Source organism: Rissa tridactyla, unplaced genomic scaffold (genome assembly GCF_028500815.1).
Source record: "Rissa tridactyla isolate bRisTri1 unplaced genomic scaffold, bRisTri1.patW.cur.20221130 scaffold_33, whole genome shotgun sequence".
NCBI classification, from domain to species: domain Eukaryota; kingdom Metazoa; phylum Chordata; class Aves; order Charadriiformes; family Laridae; genus Rissa; species Rissa tridactyla.
The window spans coordinates 2,504,123-2,516,935 of record NW_026529545.1 but is presented as its reverse complement, the minus strand read 5'-3'; the positions used below and the strand labels follow the sequence as shown (position 1 = coordinate 2,516,935).

The 12,813-nt window shown below is 59.5% G+C and overlaps 1 protein-coding gene across 1 annotated transcript; it reads left to right on the top strand.

Moving 5' to 3' along the window:
* Nucleotides 1-991: 991 nt before the first annotated feature.
* Nucleotides 992-5,432, top strand: LOC128903429 (scavenger receptor cysteine-rich type 1 protein M130-like). Its single transcript, XM_054187440.1, has 9 exons — nucleotides 992-1,028; nucleotides 1,324-1,683; nucleotides 1,911-2,237; nucleotides 2,324-2,638; nucleotides 2,996-3,310; nucleotides 3,778-3,840; nucleotides 3,925-4,239; nucleotides 4,933-5,106; nucleotides 5,269-5,432. Exons 1-9 carry the CDS (start codon nucleotides 992-994, stop codon nucleotides 5,430-5,432), a joined length of 2,070 nt encoding a protein of 689 aa, XP_054043415.1.
* The last annotated feature ends 7,381 nt before the right edge of the window (nucleotides 5,433-12,813 follow it).

Here is a 12,813-nt window from a genome sequence, read left to right as displayed (position 1 = left end):
TCTCCTGCCTACCCCAGCCCCTGCCTGCCCTGTGCCAAGGGCACTTACCAGCACTTTCTGGCTCTCCTTGCCCTGGGAGCTCGTGTCAGCCCAGGGCTGCTCCTCTGCCCCCTCTCCTGCCCTCTACCCAGCTGGGGGCCAGGGATGTGCACCCCTGGCAGTGTTCTCTGGCCCTGGCTGAGGACCCTCCCCAGCCAGGTGCAGGAGCTGGGGGCTGGTGGAGACAGCGACTGGAGGTACAGCTGCACATCTGCTCCCTCTGACATGTCCCATCTAATAGCAGTGCCCCAATGGGCTCCATTTCTGGTGGCTCCAAGGGGTTCCTCAGCCTGGCTCTCAGCTTGGTGGGGCAGAGCAGGCTGCAGCAGCCAGCAGAACCTCAGCCCATCTCCTTGGGCTCAAGTGCTCGGGGCGCTGCAGTGCCTGGGGCCAGTGCCAGGTAGCCCAGGGTCTCCGGGAGGGCAGCAGTTTTTCTGAGCGCTTCCTGTGGCTGTGGGTTTGGGAGAAAAGCCAGCCCACGAGTGCTGTGATGATGTTGGGGGAGCAGCAGGGGGTCCATGGTGTGTTTGTGCCATCAGCACCCATTGGGAGCTGCTGGGAGGGTCGTGGGGCTCTTTGCCTGTGGCCACCTTGCAGGCCAGGTGGGACATGGGTATGTAACTGCCAGAGGGCTGTGGGAACTCACAGGGTTCTTTGGTTACTCCAGGATTTGTCCGGCTGGTTGGAGGGGACAATCCCTGCTCAGGACGAGTGGAGATCCATGATAGGAACGAGTGGAAAACTGTCTGTGACTCCGCCTTTGGTCCCAAAGCTGCCGACGTGGTCTGCAGAGAGTTGCAGTGTGGCACAGCCCTGTCTGTCCCCGGGGCAGTTCACTTTGGAGAAGGGGCTGGTCCCATGTGGGACAGAGAGCTGCAGTGTGTGGGGAATGAATCCCTTCTCAGCTCCTGCCCCACGGGGTCCCCCAGGGAGCAGCCCTGCACCCACGCGAATGCTGCCGGTGTCACCTGCACACGTAAGGACTCAGGGCAGGGTGTTACCACCGGGGGTGTGCCGATGATGGGGGAGCAGGGACGGGACTGTGCTGTGCTGGGTGTGAGGACAGAAGGGGTGATCACAGAACCATAGGATGGTTTGGGTTGGAAGGGACCTTTCAATGTCATCTAGTCCAACTTGCCTGCAACCAGCAGGGACCTCTTCAACTAGATCAGGTTGCTCAGAGCCCCATTAGACCTGACCTTGAATGTTTGTCTGCAGCCCTAAAATGGTGCAGAAGGAGGAGAAAGGCAGGGTGTCCACTTGGCCTCTACTCCACCACCCAAGGCAGCAAAAGCACAAGTCTGCCCTGTCTCATCCTTCTCTGTCCCGAGTTCACAGGGTTCAGGCTGGTGAACGGCAGCACGGCGTGTGAGGGGAGGGTGGAGGTCCATGTGCAGGGGACCTGGGGCACCCTCTGTGCCTCCCGCTGGGACCTCTTGGACGCCCACGTTCTCTGCCGTCACCTCAACTGCGGGTTTGCTGAGTCCATTCCTAAAGGAGGGCGTTTTGGGAGAGGAAGCGGCCCTGTCTGGAGAGACTCCTTCCACTGTGACGGGACTGAAGCCCACCTGGGAGAGTGCCCAGTGACTGCCCTGGGGGCCTCGCCGTGCTCCCATGAGAACGACGCTGCTGTCATATGCTCAGGTGAGTGCAGGAAAACACTCGGTTACTCTGTTTTCCTCTTAAATGCTCCCAAAGCAGGGGACCCTGTGGCAGTGCAAGGCTCTGGCTCAGAAGGTCCCCACAGAGGGCTGGCGGCAGGCAGGCGAGCTCCAAGGCCCTCCTGCAAGGGTGCCAGAGCCTGGAGACATGCTGCAGGCTGCCGGGCTCCCTGATGCCGCCAAGGGCTGGGGCATGGCTGCTCTCCCCAGGCCCAGCTCGCTTCGCATCCCTGCGGCTGGTGGGTGGAGGAAGCCCGTGCGACGGGCGAGTGGAGATCTTCCAGCACGGGACGTGGGGCAGAGTCCTGGATGAGCAGTGGGACGTGCAGGAGGCCAGCGTGGTGTGCCGGCAGCTGCAGTGCGGAGAGGCAGAGGCAGCCTACAACCCCCCGAAGGCTCAGAGAGGGACGGGTCCCGTGGGGCTGCGCGGGGTACGGTGTGCAGGGCACGAGGCCAACCTGACCCTCTGCAACACCTCCCTGCCTGAGAGTGCGCTGGAAGCAGGGATTGCCGAGGACGTGGGGGTCGTTTGCTGGGGTGAGTGGCACTGCACGGCCCCCCCAGGCTCTGGGCTGGGTGGGCAGCCGGCCCTTGACGGCAGCCGGGGTTTCCTCCTGCTACAGGGAGCCGTCAGGTGCGGCTGGTGAACGGGCCTGGGCGCTGCGCTGGGAGAGTGGAGATCTACTACCAGGGCAGCTGGGGGAGCGTCTGCGATGACGGCTGGGACCTGTCTGATGCTGCCGTCGTTTGCCGCCAGCTGGGCTGCGGAGGGGCGCTGGAGGCGGTTGGCTCCGCTCGCTTCGGGGAAGGCTCTGCTCAGATCTGGCTGGAGAGCGTGAACTGCTCCGGGGCCAAAGCTGCTCTCTGGGACTGCCCGGCAGGGTCCTGGGGGCAGCACGACTGCGGGCATAAAGAGGACGCAGGAGTCGTCTGCTCAGGTGTGTGCCGGGAGCTGTGGTGGGAGCCCAGTCCCCAGGCAGGCCGGGACGAGGGGAGAGCCGGACACGGCCGAGGCTGTTCCTGGCCAGCTCTGAGCCCCTGACAAAGGCCACCGTGGGGACACCCATGCACAGGTGCCCTCAGTCCCACCGGGGGTCCCTGGGGAGCTCCGCTGTCCCTGACGGGCAGCAGGGAGGGCAGGGGTGTCTGTCCATCAGGGACATTTCTCTGTCCGTGGGTGCAAGGGGGACTTGCTGGACGTGCCTTTGCCTGTCTGAGGGCCTGGCGGGTGCAGGGGTGTCCCTGCTCCCCCAGCCCCAGCCCAGCCTGTTCCCCCTCGCTGCCTTTCCTCCCAGAGTTCATGGCCCTGAGGCTGGAGAACGGCACCAACTGCTCCGGGCGCCTGCAGGTTTTCTACAATGGGACGTGGGGGAGCATTTGCTCCAACTCCATGACTCCTGAAACTGTGTCGCTGGCATGCAAGGAGCTGGGCTGCGGGGACAGAGGGTCCCTGGAAACACAACGGCCCTACGGCAGGCTGTCTGGCACGGCCTGGCTGGACCGTGTGGAGTGTGGGGAGAGAAACAGCTCCTTCTGGCAGTGTCCCTCCGCTCCCTGGCACCCGCAGTCATGCGACGACCTGCGAGAGGAGACCCACATCACCTGCAAGGGTAATTCTGAGCTAGCCGGGCACCAGCATCCCCTGCATTCCTGCTCCTGGCTGGGCATGGTCAAATTCCTGGGCCTGCAGGGGCCTTTCGTTTCCAAGCCAGACGCTGCTGCTGCTGGTACCAAAAATGGGACTTCCTCTCCTGGAGCCCCACACATTCACCAGCGGTTGCCAGCCGGGCTCCCAGCTTCGCCTGGTTGAGGCAGAGGTTTCTCGAGGCGAGGTCCCAGAAGGGAACAGCCAGGGCTCTGAGGAGTGTCCCTTCCATGGACACCCTCCTGCTGCTCTGTGACCCAGGGTCCCTTTGGGGCTGAGCAGTCAGGGTCCCCCACGTTGCCGAGTGTGTGTCCCCCGAAGGACCGGGGTTCAGCTGCTGCCATGGGTGGGTGGCACGAGCTGAGCTGAGCCCCGCTCTCTGCTGCACGGCCCCCTGCAGCAGCCCCTTCACCACAGCGTTTCCCTCTGCAGGGAGTCAGCCAGAAACGCCCCCGGCCCCAATGGCTGCGTGCCCCAGCACCCCGAGCTGCACAGGTAGCTGCTCCTCTGCATGCCCCTCTCGCCTGGCAGGGCTCTGCCTGCTGTCCCGCGGCCCTGGGAGCTCTCTGCCTTCTCCAGACAGGGAGAAGATTCGTGCCGTGGGAGGGGAGAAGGGGTGCTCTGGCCGAGTGGAGGTGTGGCACCGCGGCTCCTGGGGGACGGTGTGTGACGACTCTTGGGACATGCGGGATGCCGAGGTGGCATGCAGGCAGCTGGGCTGTGGCCCTGCGGTGTCTGCCCTGGCCGAGGCTGCATTTGGGGAGGGGAGCGGCCCCATCTGGCTGGAGCAGGTGGAGTGCCGGGGGACAGAGCCATCTCTGCAGGACTGCTGGGCCCGGCCTGGGGACAGCGGTGCCTGCCGCCATAAGGAGGACGCGGCCGTGAACTGCTCAGGTGAGCGGCAGGGCTGGGACACCTCACAGGGAGCCCTTTTCCCCATTGGCTGCCATCATGGCTCCAGAGCTCCTGAGAGCAAGGCCATCCCTGCAGAGCAGGAGAGCCTTTTGCCGAGTGGGCAGCAGCTTCTGTGGGGCTGGGTGTCCTCCAGCTTCTGCCCGCAGGGCCCTGCAGCCCCCAGGGGCATCTCCCGGGCTGCCGGCTCTGTCCCTGCTCTGGGCCCTGCGCTCCTTCCTGGCCATGCTCACCAGTCGTGCAGGAGGGGCGATTTGGGTGGGATGTGGCAGGGATGTCTGCACATGCACACGTGCGCACACACACACGCACACACGGTGTGTCAGAGAGGAGGCTCCCTGGTACCTGCACCCCCACCCTCTCAGCCCAGCTCTCCTTCTCCTCCTCTGCAGATGCACCCAGGACGGCAGCACCAACCCCTCCAGCAGGTAACCCGTCCTCCCCACCAGCGCTGGGTCTTCTTGGGGCCAGGCTGTGACCCACAGCCGGGGGGAAAGGGCTCCTTGCTGGGCTGTGAAACTCCCAGGAGGAGGCACCGGGGTAGCGGTGGGGCGGGAGGCTGGGGAGGGCTGTCATTCACCCAGTCAGGTGGGAGCTTCCCCATCCCTCGTCCCCTGAAACCCGGTATGGAATGGGGGTCAGGACTGGGGTGTGCCGGCCCCTCACCTCTCCCAGGCCTGGTGCTGCCCTTTCTGTGTTCCTGCCATGCAGATCCCACGCGGGGCCGTCTGACCGGCAGCGGGAGAGTCTCATTGCCCGTCATCATGTGCATCATCCTGGGAGCCCTTCTCTGCCTGCTCCTGGCCCTCCTGGCCGGGCAAGTGCGAAGCGCCAGGGCTGGGCGCAGAGGTGGGTCCCTTCCCAGGGGAAGATGCCTGCTGGCAAGGCCAGGGGTGCCGTGGGGTGTCAGTGAGTGGGAGAGGCAGAGCTGGGGGGACAAGAGTGTGTGCTCTCTGCGGGATCCCATCCCCTCTCTGACCATCCCTGGGCCAGCCCTGCCTCTGTCCACAGGCTCTGAGAGAGCTCAGGAGCCCTTCCCTGAGGTCGTGTACGAGGAGATTGGTTCCAGCCCAGCATGGCAGAAGCAGGCAAGGTTCAGCGGCTCAGGTTGGTGTGCGTCCCTCGTTGAGGACACATCTACAGTGCTCTTTCCCCTGGCTGCCACCCAAGGTTGACCCCTGCAGCCCCCTAACCCATGGTTCGTGCGGTTGTGGGGCTGTTGGATCTGTGTGGGGAGCACCCATGTCCTGGGCCCAGGAGAGAAGCTTTCTCCCCACCTGCTCTGCGCGTCCCATTTGGGGACAGCCCCTCTCTGCCTGCCCCTGCACCCTGGGGGACACCTGAGGGGTGAGGGAAGGGGCTGTCCCAGGGCAGCTCTGGCAGGCCCTTGGAGATGGGCTTTGTCCCAGGGCAGCAGGGTGAGTCCTGAGCCCTCGTCCCCGTGCAGCCGTGGCTCTGTGGGTCCCACGTCCCCAGCAGCACTGAGCACAAGCTGGGTCAGCACAGCACACTCCCCTGACACCCGCTGGGCCTCTCTCCAGGCTCCTATTCAGAGGGGTCCCTGAGCAAGCTGCAGCCCTACCCCGGGGACAGCGAGGAGGAGGATGGTCCATGGCCAGCACCAGGTAATGGGGGGCAGGAAGGGGTGGATGTCTCCTCCCTGCAGACATGTGATGGACAGCAGTGTCACTGAGCGTCACCCTCGGAGCTCGGAGATCGGGCAGGATCTCCTGTGGGGCTGCAAACACCAATGTCGGAGCCCCACGTCCCTGCGCATCCTCCCATCCTCTGCTCTGCAGAACGCATCTTCTCACTGTCACCAGCTCTCCTCTCCTTTCAGATGTCCCTGTCCTGCCTGGAGGTGACCCAGCTGATGGCTATGATGATGCCAGGGAGGTTTCTGACCCTGGGGAGGATCCTTCCCCTGGGCAGGAAGACTGGGAAATGCCCAGGGTGACAGAGGAAGGATCTGGACCCACGGATACCCCTGGAGGTGAGAGGGAAAGAAAGAGCTGCTGGTTCCTGGGGTGGCATCCCCGGTGCTGGATGAATCGCTGTCACACTGAGAGCCCAACGTGCTGGGGTGGGGGAACCTGCCCCTGGAGTTTCTTCTGGGGTACCGTGGGTGGGAGAGGGAGCTGAACGTCTCAGGACTGGTGAGGAGAAGGGAGGAAGGTGATGTACAGCCCAGGAGAGGCTCCCCATGGGGTGAACATGCAATGGCCTGCCTTGCTTCTTGCAGGGCCAAACCTGCTCTCCCAGAGAGGTGCTGGTGCCCCCGGAGCTGAGGGGGATGGCTGGTCCCTGTCCCCAGAGAGCACGGGCTATGACGATGCTGAAGAGGTGTCTGTGGCACATCCCCCTGAGGACACAGAGGCTGTGACACCGGAGCTCAGTGCACAACGGTCCCTGAGCCCCGGGCCAGGAGAGCCCGTCCCTGCAGTGCAGCTGGGGGCAGCCAGGAGGGAGGAGAGGTCTGTGCAGCTGGGAGAGCCGTGAGCACCAGGGAACCCTCTCCCTTTTCCCACGGGCAGCAGAAACTGCCAGGGGTTTCCTCGATTTTGATTCCCCTGTTTTTACACAGGGGCCCCCATATCGGTTCTTATTAAAAGCCTTTGAGCCAGAGCTGTGCTTGCCTGCCCAGGTGCTTTAGTGTCTCCCTGAGGGTGGCTGGAGGAAACCAGAGCCCAAAGACATGGTGGTGGGGAAGGGGCATGTCTCGGGTGGGTGTGTGGTGCAGGGCAGTGAGCTGAGCTCAGGTCCAGCACAGCTGCCCGCCTCTCTCCTGAGAGGGGGCTCCAAAGAGGCAGCGCACACAGCCCTCCTCACCCCACAGCCAGACCCTGGCTGGGCAGGGCAGGCCCACAGTGCCTGCAGAGGACCAGAGGCTCCAGCTCCAGCCTTTCCCTGAGGCTGGGCATTCAGGGAAGAACCCCCTTGGAGGTGCTGGGGATGGAAGCCAGGATCTCCCACATGCAAAGTGGGCGCTCTGCCACTGAGCTACACCCTCTGGAGCCTTCCCAGCAGGAGACACTCTCCTCCCACGAGGGGTCTGTGACAAGCACAGCCCCGTTGTCCCCTGGGTGCCCAGGGACCCTCTGCAGCAAACAGCACTTGAGCCCTCCTGAGATGGGGGAAGTCCGCACTGCCTCTCCCCTGGGGCCTGATCCTGGCACAGGGCTGCACTGCAGAGCACTGCCCCTCCAGCGTCTCTGAAGAGCGATGGGGCAGAAGGAGGCTCTGGCTGCAGGTGCTGCTCCCACGCTCTGGCCCCCTCCAGGGCCAACGGAGAGGAGAACACTCCTGAGCCTCCTCTGCCCCCCAGGGCAAGGGCAACCCCGCTGTGTGCCACATCTGTGCGCAGCGGCACAGGAGGAGAAGTACAACAGGGTGAGGGACATGCCCTCCCTGGGGTGAGGTGCCCCCAGGCTCTGATGGCACCCCAGGGTGTGCGATGGGGCAACGTGGGGGCAGAAAGCTCACACGCCCTCATCCATGTAGCGGGCCTCCTCCTGCACCCCTCTGCCCCGCAGCATCCCTGGAGGTGGGGTGAAGGGCAGGTGTCCATCTCCATGGGGCTGATGCCCAGAGAGGAGCATATTGGTGTGTTACCAGTCATTGGAGCAAGGGGGGCAAAGGGGGACAAGAAATTCTGCTCAGGACAGCGTGTGACTAAACAATACCGATGGCCATGCACTCCGGTGGGTGATCCTCAGCGTGGCTTTGTCAGCTGTCCTGGGCACATCAGAGGTCTCACTGCAACACCCCCCCGGGGGAAGGATGCTGCCATTCAGGCCGCAGCTCCAGGGAGTGCCTCTCCCTGGGACTATGGGTCCAGTGGCCTCTGCTCTGGGAATGGAGACAAGGTGCAGGAGGCGCCTGAGGAGGGGAACAGACTCTGCACCCTTGAGCATGACAAAGAGGAGAGGAATTGGGTCGTGCAGAGACCCCGCAGAGGACACATCCCGATCCTGTGGAGCAGGGAAGGAGGCACAGCTGGAGACCACCCCAAAGCAGCCCTGAGTGGAGAGTCCTGCCCAGGGGGAGGCTGGGGACTTGTGGGGCTGGAGGAAGGCTCCTTCTAAGCCGCAGATGTGCAGGTCCAGGGCAGGGACAGTGCTCTGGCAAGAGGTGAAGGCGCAAGCAGGGCTGGGGCAGGCTGGAAGGCGGCAGACGGGCTCTGCAAAAAGCAGAGGGAGAAAAATCACTGCTGAAGCCCAGGGCTGAACCAGGCACCTTTAGATCTTCAGTCTAACGCTGTCCCAGCTGAGCTCCTTCAGCCCTGCCCCAGCAGCCCTTGTCCCTGGGCCACCCCTGCCGGGCCCCAGGCTGACACAGACGAGGAGTGCTCCTCAGGGAGGTTCCCAGGGAAAAGCTGTGCCCAGCCCCGGACAGAGGGGACCGGGCCCCTCCCTGCCTCCAAGGCCAGGTGGGCTCCAGCTTTGGTGGAGGCCACCTTACGCTGGGCGTGCCAAGATGTGTGTGGGCCTCCTACAAAGGGGACAGGAGTGAAGGTAAGTGGGCAGGCCAGGCATGTGCAACTGCAAAGGCTGAGGGTCAAAGAAGCATAGGACCGATGGAAGACCTTATCACCTGGAAAGCCTCCTCCCACACATTTTTTCCCTTGCTGAACTTTGCTGCTTCCTTCCCAGCTCCTCTCCCTCCTTCCCGCTGAGCAGTGCAGGGCGATGGGGAATGGGGGTCCTGGTCAGTCCATAACAATTCCTCTCTGCTGCTCCTTCCTTCTACCACTTTTCCCATGGGGTCCCTCTTACTGGCTACAGTCTTTTGAGATAAACCTGCTACAGCATGGGCTCTCCTCAAGCTGAAATTCTTTCAGGAAATATCCAACCTCTCCAGTGTTGGGTCCTCCACCAAGTGCAGGGATTACCTCCTCCGCTGTGCTCCTCTCCTTAGGCTGCAGGGAAATACCTGCTCTACTGTGGTATTCTCCACAGGCTGCAGGAGACCATCTGCTCTGGCACCTGGAGCACCTCCTCTCCCTCCTTCTTCACTCACCCTGGTGTTTTCAGGGCTGTTTCTCACACTGTTTTTCCCTCACTCCTCTCCCACTCGAGCCCTTGTGTCCTTTCTTAAATACACTCTCACAGAGGTTCCACCATCCTCGTTGATGGGCTCAGTTTTGGCCAGCGGTGGGGTTCTTTTGGAGCTGGCTGGAACTTGGAACAGCTTGCTGGCTGTCAAGGCCTTTGACACCATCCCCCACAGCATTCTCCTGGAGAAGCTGGTGAATGATGGCATAGACAAGTGTACTCTTTGCTGGGTTAAAAACTGGCTGGATGGCCGTGCCCAGAGAGTTGTGATTAATGGGGTGAAATCCTCTTGGCAGCCGGTCACCAGTGGTGTCACCAGTGGTAAAAGAATATTGAGGGAGATCATGCAAAGCGTTTTGCTGGAGCTGAACCACACTATCACAGAATGGTAGGGGTTGGAGGGGGCCGCTAGAGATCATCTCTAGTCCAACCTCCCTGACAAAGTAGGTTCACCTGCAGGAGGTTGCACAGGATCGTGTCCAGGTGGGTTTGGAAGATCTCCAGAGACGGAGACTCCACCACCTCTCTGGGCAGCCTGTTCCAGCGCTGTCACCATCAAGGTAAAGTTTTTCCTTATGTTCAGATGGAACTTCCCACCTTCCAGCTTGTTCCCATTGCCCCTTGTCCTGTCCCCGGGCACCACTGACAAGAGCCTGGCCCCATCCTCCTGACACCCACCCTTTAACTATTTATAAGTGTTGATAAGATCCCCCCTCAGTCGTCTTTTTTCCAGGCTGAAGAGACCCAAATCCTTCAGCCTTTCTTCATAAGAGAGGTCTTCCAGTCCCCTCAGCATCTTGGTAGCCCTTTGCTGTCCCCTCTCCAGCAGTTCCCTGTCCTTCTTGAACCCAGAACTGGACACAGCACTCCAGATGCGGCCTCACCAACGCAGAGTAGAGGGGGAGGATGACCTCCCTCCACCTGCTGGCCACACTCTTCTTGATGCACCCCAGGATGCCATTGGCCTTCTTGGCCACAAGGTCCCATTGCTGGCTCATGGTCATCCTGTTGTCCACCAGGACTCCCAGGTCTCTTTCCACAGAGCTGCTCTCCAGCAGGTCAGCCCCAACCTGTCCTGGTCCACGGGTTTATTCCTCCCCAGGTGCAGCACCCAACACTTGCCCTGGTTGAATTTCATGAGGCTCCTCTCTGCCCAACTCTCCAGCCTGTCCAGGTCTCTCTGGATGGCGGCACAGCCTTCTGGTGTGTCAGCCACACCCCCAGCTTTGTGTCATCAGTGAACTTGCTGAGGGTGCACTTTGTCCCTTCATCCAGGTCACTGATGAAGATATTGAAGAGGACTGGACCCAGCACTGACCCCTGGGGAACACCACTCCTCACTGACCTCCAACTAGACTCTGTGCCCCTAATCACCACCCTCTGAGCTCTGTCTTTCAACCAGTTATCTATCCACCCCAATGTCTACTCATCTAACCCACGCTTCCTAAGCTTCCCTATGAGGATGCTGTGGGAGACAGTGTTGAAAGCCTCGCTGAAGTCAAGGTAGACACCATCCACTGCCCTCCCCTCATCTATCCATCCAGTCACGCCATCACAGAAGGCTATCGGGTTAGTCGCACAGGATTTCCCCTTGGTGAATCCGTGTTGACTACTGCCCATAGCATTCTTTTCCTCCACATGCCTTGAGATGACGCCCACAACGACCTGTTCCATCATCTTTCCAGGGATGGAGGTGAGGCTGACCGGCCTGTAGTTCCCCGGCTCCTCCTTCTTGCCCTTTTTTGAAGACTGGAGGGACATTGGCTTTCCTCCAGTCCTCAGGCACCTCGCCTGTTCTCCGGGACCTTTCAAAGATGATGGAGAGCGGCCCATCAACAACTTCCGCCAGCTCCCTCAGCACTCTCAGGTGCATCCCATCAGGACCCATGGACTTGTGGATATCCAGCTTACTTCCCTGATCTCTGACTTAATTCTCCTCAACCAAGGGGAAGTCCTCCTTCGTCTAGACTTTCACTGTCACTTCCAAAGTCTGGGGCTCCTGAGGGCTGGCCTGAGCAGTAAAGACCGAAGCAAAGAAGGCTGACCTTTGCTAAAAGTCACTGACCTTTGCTAATGTTCAGCTATCTCTGGAAATCTCACATTGGACAGTTTACCAAAAACGTTTTATTCTCATCAAAAAGTGACATAAGAGGGCTGTAATGTCTCTGCAAATCATTCCGCTGGTATTTTATAGCTGATACCAGCTGCTTCTGCCAGGCAACTAAACAAACCTTCAACTAGGAAAATTTTCACAGTACAGAAAATTCCACCTGAACTATTTAACGGTGGCTAAAAATAAGATGCCCCAGTAAACCTTCCGTGTTACATGGTCACAACTAACAACTCCGTACAAAATACTCACTTTTACAAAGCTCTGATGTAAAAATGAAATAATCAAGCAGCAAAATTGGAAGTGCAGCACAGGCTCTTTCTGTGTCATTATTTGCAATGCCCAAATTTGTTTACATTTTAGGAAAAATTAGTACAGATCCCTTGGGAATTCAGTCTTTTTTAAATTATCTGTCATTCTGTGTAGTGACGGATTTCACTTTTTGGTCCTCTTTCTTTCTCTTTGCTCTTCTTCATTGTTTTCTTCTTGTGCTGGTGTTTTTGCCTCTTTCCCAATTCCATGTTCTTTCCAATGTGTTTCTTGTGCTTCTTGTGCTGCTGCTTCTCTTTTTTCTTTTTCTTTTTCTTGCTGCCGTGACTCGCTGCTGAGCTGGCACTGCCCCTGTGCCTTCGAGTCCGACTCTCAGAAGGGCTTTGACCGCGGCTGCGGCTAACACGGGGACTGCTTAGACTGTGACTTCCCCTTGCTTCAGGCTTCAGCTTCACGACGTCTTCAGCTGGGGCTGGGATATCATTACTGTGCTCCTCCATTGCCTCAACGACGCCTCCTTTTGTATCTGGCTCTTCTTCGGTCTTTCTAACGGCACTTCCTCCAGTAGAACTACTGCTGAGAGGAAAAAAGCGTACCTCAATAATGGCTGGGATACACGATCTTTTGTAACATTTTATAAAAGAGCTTTTCTTTCAATTCTCTGTCTGCAGCATTTCTTCAAAGGATGTTCAATTAGGGGAACAGGCAAGAGACAGAACGAGTCCACTAGCTAACATGAGGAGCAATCAATTAATTTAGTGTCTTCCTACTCCACATTTCATTAACAAAGACACAGGATTATCGGATTGGGGTCTGTCTGAGCTGCTAATTCCTTCACGTCCCACTTCTACCAATGGTAGATGAATTAGATACACGTTCCCGTTTCAACGTGGAAGCAAGCAATTACGGAGAGGTACACACAACCCAAATTTTATCCTCAAGTCCCATGTTCTTCTTTAGAAAAAATTACGTTTTGGAAACTTTTTAGACTATCAAGACACTGTCTTAAGCCTACAGCGATGTCTTCAATGTTTTGAGTTTGCTTTGTTGTGCTTCTTTAGGTGCTGGACTGTAAGGAACAGCAGCCCCACACCAGATCACTTTCCTGTTTTTCACATGTCG